The 6,654-nt window shown below is 40.0% G+C and overlaps 1 protein-coding gene across 1 annotated transcript; it reads left to right on the top strand.

Annotated features, from left to right (window-relative positions):
• The first annotated feature begins 3,517 nt into the window (after positions 1–3,517).
• Positions 3,518–5,123, top strand: LOC126213355 (uncharacterized). Its single transcript, XM_049941055.1, has 2 exons — positions 3,518–3,653; positions 4,846–5,123. The coding sequence occupies exons 1-2, from the start codon at positions 3,518–3,520 to the stop codon at positions 5,121–5,123; spliced, it is 414 nt and encodes a 137-aa protein (XP_049797012.1).
• Positions 5,124–6,654: the final 1,531 nt, after the last annotated feature.

The following is a 6,654-nucleotide window of genomic DNA, read 5'->3' as shown; positions in this document are numbered from 1 at the left end:
ACGTTGCAGTTTGCAGCACATTACTCGGGAGTACGGAGAGGTGTTTACAGGAAACGCTGCTCGCGCGACACAGACGGCGGGAGGCAGACGTCGGCCAGTAGGAGCCCCTTAGGCTAGGCGCAAATTGAGAAGCGTACAGCACGTGTGGCGTGACAAGACACTACAGCGCGACACGCACGTGCCGCACGGGTCACGCGGGTCCAGCGCATATTGCGACGCGTACACCATACTTCGCACGCGCCGACTGGCGACGCTCTGCGCTGACTGAACCGAAGCGGGCGCAACCTGTTATCTTTCTCAAACGATTTTACAGAAACTATTCTCTGAAAAAATATGATTTTTGCCTTACTTGCAGCGTTATATGTCAGCTTCGTGGCGAAGTGCCCATCACCTAGCTAATGACCATTCTTATTGTCATGTACACATTTTAGTAAGGCACTACGCAAAACTCAAAAAATTTGCAACGAAATTAGGGGTCGCTATGATTTTCCGTTTGGTGCTCATTACACCATATGTTGCTGCGTATGAAATTCAGCTAACATGCTGAATTTTTGTTTAGACTTGGGAGGAGATCTCTATCTGCCTCCGATCTCGAGAAAATGGATCCCATGTAGCGCGCTCACTTCCGATCTCACGCCCGCGAGAATGAAATACTCGCAACATCTCTCGTATCTCCTAAACCGCTAGAGACATCGAAACGAAAGTTTGGCGAATGATAGCACACAAGGAGGAGAGTGTTTTGCCAATTATTAAACATACAGAACTTTCTTATCTATGGCGGTATATCACTACTTATACTTCCTTTATTATTTATTTTTTAAGAGTTATCGACAGCTAGGGAAACAAGAGCTTCCTATTATGAAAATAAACACGAAATTTCTTCTTTTATTTTACTGCAATCCGATAGTACGAGGTTTTTCGTAAGCTATTGAGCTCTGTGATTGCCAATTACTTGTTTAATGAGGCCCTCCGTTTCGGAATTCTGTCTCAATAGCTGATGTGAGATGAGTTTGGCAAATTACATTGTGACAAAGGAAGTACAATTAAACCAGTCACCAAGAGAAATGTGGCCTTTGCTCATAAACGGTGATGCTTCTTCGAATGAGAAAAGGTTAACAACTCGCACAAAAACAGATTGGCAATTCTGTGGGCTTGCCAAACTGACAATGCGTGATCGCGAATAAAATAGTTGTTATTGAGAAAAATAAACAATTGGTCTGTCGCACAACACAATGGTGAGTGTATTGTCAGCAGTGGAGGATAATGCGCGCGACGGGAGTGCACAAGCTAGCCATGTGTGCCTTGTGAGTTGGAGTTCGAAAAACATTGTCATGAAAGTAGATCTGCCTTTGTCAGCAGCACATTTCAACAAATTAAATATATCTAATCATAACACTGTTTTAAGATATTCCTACTTTCGTAATAATACCGACCATTTTCTTCATTTGTGTAGCCTGTTGTTGTATAATTAGTTTATTAATGCTGATAATGTCCATGCAACAATTGAAATGCTTTTTCTCATCACGGCTAATCAATTAAAACATTGTCATTTGTGACTGATTTTCGACTGTTTCTAGCTTGCAGTGGAAATATGTTGTTCACACACATGTAGTACAGTGTGGCGTATTACATTATTACACCCATATCAGAGTAATCACAGTGAAACTTCTATACTTCAGATCTTGGACGCTTTTTACCACAAGATCAAAGGGATCACACCTGTGGAGATTATCCCTTTCTAAATTTTTGTAACAGATCGTACAGATACGCCAGCATACTAGGCAGCGAGAATATAACCTTGTTTTACTTTCCTGCCTTGATTCTTAATCACATGATTTTATAATATTCCTTGCTTTCTTATTGACTACTCACTGTCCCTTCTTGCGATCTGGAAACATCACGGAGGCATATGATACAATTCCAGTGGCCAATGGCTCATCAGTTACTGAAGTACACATTTTTCTTGACAGAAGAAAAACAAAACAAAACTATGCACATATAAGTAACAGAAAAGTATAACGTGCTAACGAAGAAAGCTGGAGCGTTTAAATGGCGAAAGACGAAACACTACCCAAAGGCAATAAAATTCAGTACACAGTAAGGAAAAATTTATCGTATGGGGAATAAATACTACCACTGCTCATATGCGCTGTTCCGATGTCTGTTTGTTGCTGGAAAATTCACTTCCGGTTGCGCAACCTTGCTGATAAGCATTTCCTGTACAGCGTTAGCATTTGTTCTTAAAATAGATATTATGTAATCCTGTTTTCTGCAGCAACAAGCGACCTAGTATTACTAGGATCTTGTTGCAGAATAATCCCTTTTTAGGTTATTTGTTTCATTAGGGTAGATATATTTTACCTCAATAGAATAAATTAATTTATTAATAATCAATACTACAAACTTTGATCTTGCTAAAAGCCGAGAAGCGATTCTTCTTAGTGTTTTAGCTTGCCTCGCTAGCACCGTGGGAAATGTGAGGCGGGGAGCGGAAAAGTAGCACGGCCATATGCTCACTTCGGCACGGCGCATATGAGCAGTGGTAGTATTTATTGCCCATACGATAAATATTGCCTTATACTCTGTACTGGATTTTAATGCCATTGGGTAGTGTTTCGTTTTTCTCCATTTAAACGCTCCAGCTTTCGTCGTTAGTGCATTATATTTTCCTGTTATGTATATCTGTATAGTTTTGTTCTGTTTTGATTTTCTTCTCTCAAGAAAAATGCATAGTTGAGTAACTGGTGAGCCATTGGCCTCTAGAATTGTATCATACGCCTCCAGGATGTTTTCAGATCACAAGAACGGACATAGGTTAGTGAATAAGGAAGCAAGGGATATTATAATATCATGTGATATAGAAGCAAGGCAGGAAAGTAAATCAACGTTATCCTCTCGCTTCGTAGTATGCTGACATATCCGTACGATCTGTTACAAAAATTCGGAAAGGGATAATCTCCACAGGTGTGATCCCTTTGTGCTCCTGGTAAAAAGCGTCCAAGATCTGAATATAGAAGGCCCACAGTCATTACTTCGATATGGATGTAATAATGTAATAACGACACGCTGTACTACTTGCATGTGAACATCACATTTCCACTGCAGGCTAGAAACAGTCGAGAAACCTTCACGAATGACAATGTTTTACTTGGCTCGTCATGACGAGAAAAACATCTCAGTGGTGGCGTACACAGTATCAGCATTAATAAGCTAATTATGTAACATGATACTCAAATGAATTAGTGGTCGGTATTATTCCGAAAGTATGAGTATCTTTGAAAATGAGAGGCGATTTGATATATTTAATTTATTGAAAAGTATTTCAGACAACGACAGGCAACAATCATGACAATTTTTTTCGAACGACGTGAACTCTTCCACAAGGCACACCTGGCTAGCTTCTGCATTCTTGTCGCGTTTATTATTCACGGCTACTGACAGTACACAGGCTATTCTGCTGTGCAGCGGGCGTTGTGCAGTGGACGTTGTGCAGTGGATGAATAGTTTACTTCTCACCATGGCGGAAGAAAAATTAATAGAGGCAGTGAGGGAACACAGAGAGCTGTATGACACAAAACACGCAGACTACATGAAGGACAAACTCAAGAACCGGATTTGGAGTGATATAGCAAAGGATATGAATTTGAAAGACGGTAAGTACTGCAATATTTATTTCACAATTTTTTAGTTAATACATATCACTGTGTACTTCGCTTGAGCACATAACCTGTGGAGCACAATAATGGTACAATAATTGGAAGTTGCTATATTGTCAATAATTACCAAGCAGAACTGACTGATGTTGCCATGGAACTGCTCCGCAAGTGTTGAAATATTCAGTGAAATTTTTCCTCACTTTGAAGGCAGTTGATGAAGTCCTCCTCCTGTTCCCTTGCACACGAAGTAACTGAGTTGCTGGCAACGGTTCGATGTCATTTAAGTCATCTGCAACTACTACTGAAGATCGTAAATAGTTGTGCAGAACGCAGGCTGCTTTCACAACATCTTTCACTGTGTCGACTTTGGTTTCAAATGGTTTCCTCAACACACGGAAACGTGATGATAGTATACGGAAAGCACATTCCACAGTTTGTCGTGCTCGAGAAAGTCTGGCATTGAAGACCTGATGTTCGTAATTGTCGGTAACCTGTCTCTTAGGATATGGTCTCATAATGTTTTCCGACAATGGGAAAGCTTCATCTCCCACAAACACATACGGCATTGGATCAGAAATTGTAGGTATTAGTTCAGGAATGGGAAGTAATAACGTGTTTTTCCTCATTTTCTTGGCCAACACACTGTTAGCAAATACATGTCCATCGCTGAATCATCCCATTGCGCCAACATGAACGGTGATAAATTTGCAATCTGCGTCAACCGTCGCCATCAAAACGATGGAGCATGTATGTTTATAATTTAAGTACAATGATGCCGCTTTTGCCAGTTTTTTTAATAGGAACATGTTTTCCATCGACTGCACCAACGCAGTGTGGGAATTGCCATCTATGTTCAAACCGTGAAGCGACTGATTTCCATGTCTGTGTTGTAGGTTCTGCTAAATACTTTGGTTGCATTTCTTTCCATACAGCGGTAGCTACTTCTTTTACAATATTAGATACAGTTCGATCTCCCAAGAGATAGTTATACGCAATACTTTTGTAGCTGTCACCGGAGGCTAAATATCTGAAACAAAACGAAAGTATATTGTTTATGTGGAACGATAAAAGTAGATTGCAAATATGTCTTTATCCAAACACTACAAGTTAATATTGCCTAGCTTTAGTTTGTCTATCTATATGGGACAACATTAATGCCTTATTAGTTATACGTTGTTAATTGTTGCAGGGGAAGAGACAAAAAATTCGTGGCTGAAGCTGAGAGGCAGCTATCGAGATGCACGACGACGACAGGTGAAATATATGAAAAGCGGAGCTGCTGCTGAGAATATCAAGCCGTGGAGATATCAAAACCAGATGTCATTTCTTGAACCTTTTATGACAACTGGTCCACGTGATAGTAATCTAGGTGATGACAGTGATCACAGCTCACAAGCTACAACTAAAACATCAGCAAGAAGTGATACAGTGGAAACCGAGGAATTAGAAGATAGCCGGCCAGAGTAGCCGTGCGGTTCTAGGCGCTGCAGTCTGGAACCGAGCGACCGCTACGGTCGCAGGTTCGAATCCTGCCTCGGGCATGGATGTGTGTGATGTCCTTAGGTTAGTTAGGTTTAATTAGTTCTAAGCGACTGATGACCTCAGAAGTTAAGTCGCATAGTGGTCAGAGCCATTTGAACCAATTAGAAGATAACAACTTACTCGACAATGAGGCGAATGAGCAAAGTCAAGATATTAATAACTACGACAGCAACGAAGTATCTAGTAGGAGCACAGGAACGGAGTGCATAGCACATCACACCGCTGCTTCAACTCCAGTTATTCAAAGAAATCAATCAAGGAAAAGAAAACAGGAAGACGTTGTAATTCTGCTAAAACAATCACTGCAACAGCGTGAGGACAGAGCAGGACAAAGAGCAGAAGAAACAAGAGCGATGTAGTCACACTGTATCAAAGATGACCCTCTTTACAATTGTTTTATCTCTAAAAACATGCCTCAAAGTTACCAACACAGAATCAGAGGTCAACTTTTCCAGGCTGTGTCTTCTTTAAATAATTCAGCGCCATACAGTACAGAACCTTTTTCTCACTCTTCATCGCCATATATATCGACTGATTCAGGCCAACAGACAGCGTCTCACTATTCAGAACAGCAGCAGATGGAAGATTTGAAGGTCGACACAACTGAATCCGGTTTGTCTAATATCACCGATTTTGTTCACCGTTTTCAAGAAATCTGAAGGGACCATCACAATTATGTTTGCTTAAGACTTTAATTCTTTTTTGTATCAGCATTTTGTGTATTTTTCGTTTTCTTTTCTGAGTAGTTTTCGCTGCACCGATCCAGATTTTCATTAATTATAAATTAACGTTCTTTGTTTATGAACATGTATTATTGCAATAAAACACTAACAAGAGAAATTTGGTAAAAAAATTTTAAAAACCCACTCCAGCTAGCAGAACGGTTTTTTTGTCAAGGTGAAATTCGCTTAAGACCTAGCTTGTATTGCACTAAGTTGCGTGAAAAGTGTACAGGGTGTTGCAGTTCGTTGACAAAATTAAGTTATTTCCTGGTGCCCTCGACGAATCTGCTTTGGCAGAATTGGAAAGAAAAACAAAAAGATTTTTAATGCTTCAATATTTAAGAACCACTTATTAGGTTTACATTTTTCTTATTCTGATCCGTAGATATATTCTGTGGCTAAGTTCTAGTACGTAGTTTGTTACTTTAGATATCACAGTGAGTAAGCAGTTGCGAGGAAAGTGCAAGTCCGAAAAAATTCTCCCATCAATGCGCTCTTTTTCAGTACGCCGACTAAACCATAAGAGCAACAGAACTTTATTCAGTGCTGATTTGTAGACCTAAAAAAGACTACTAAACAGTATACGAAAGCATATGTTTACCTTTTACAACAGTCACACTCGACATTTTTGTGTTATATAATATTGTGCGAGGCACCTTCCTAATACAAAAATGGTCATTGCATTTCAATCGTGAAAGATAAACGTATGCTCTCGACGACTTTTATTTAGACTG

The sequence above is a fragment of the Schistocerca nitens genome, chromosome 11 (genome assembly GCF_023898315.1).
Source record: "Schistocerca nitens isolate TAMUIC-IGC-003100 chromosome 11, iqSchNite1.1, whole genome shotgun sequence".
Classification (NCBI taxonomy): domain Eukaryota; kingdom Metazoa; phylum Arthropoda; class Insecta; order Orthoptera; family Acrididae; genus Schistocerca; species Schistocerca nitens.
The sequence above is the reverse complement of the archived record's forward strand: the minus strand, read 5'-3'. Positions and strand labels throughout refer to the sequence as shown.

Bases quoted from the DNA above. Each gene is read 5' to 3' on its own strand.
- LOC126213355 (XM_049941055.1), top strand. From the start codon at position 3,518: ATGGCGGAAGAAAAATTAATAGAGGCAGTGAGGGAACACAGAGAGCTG. The intron at 3,654-4,845 runs GTAAGTACTGCA...TAATTGTTGCAG, and splicing joins GGATATGAATTTGAAAGACG to GGGAAGAGACAAAAAATTCG.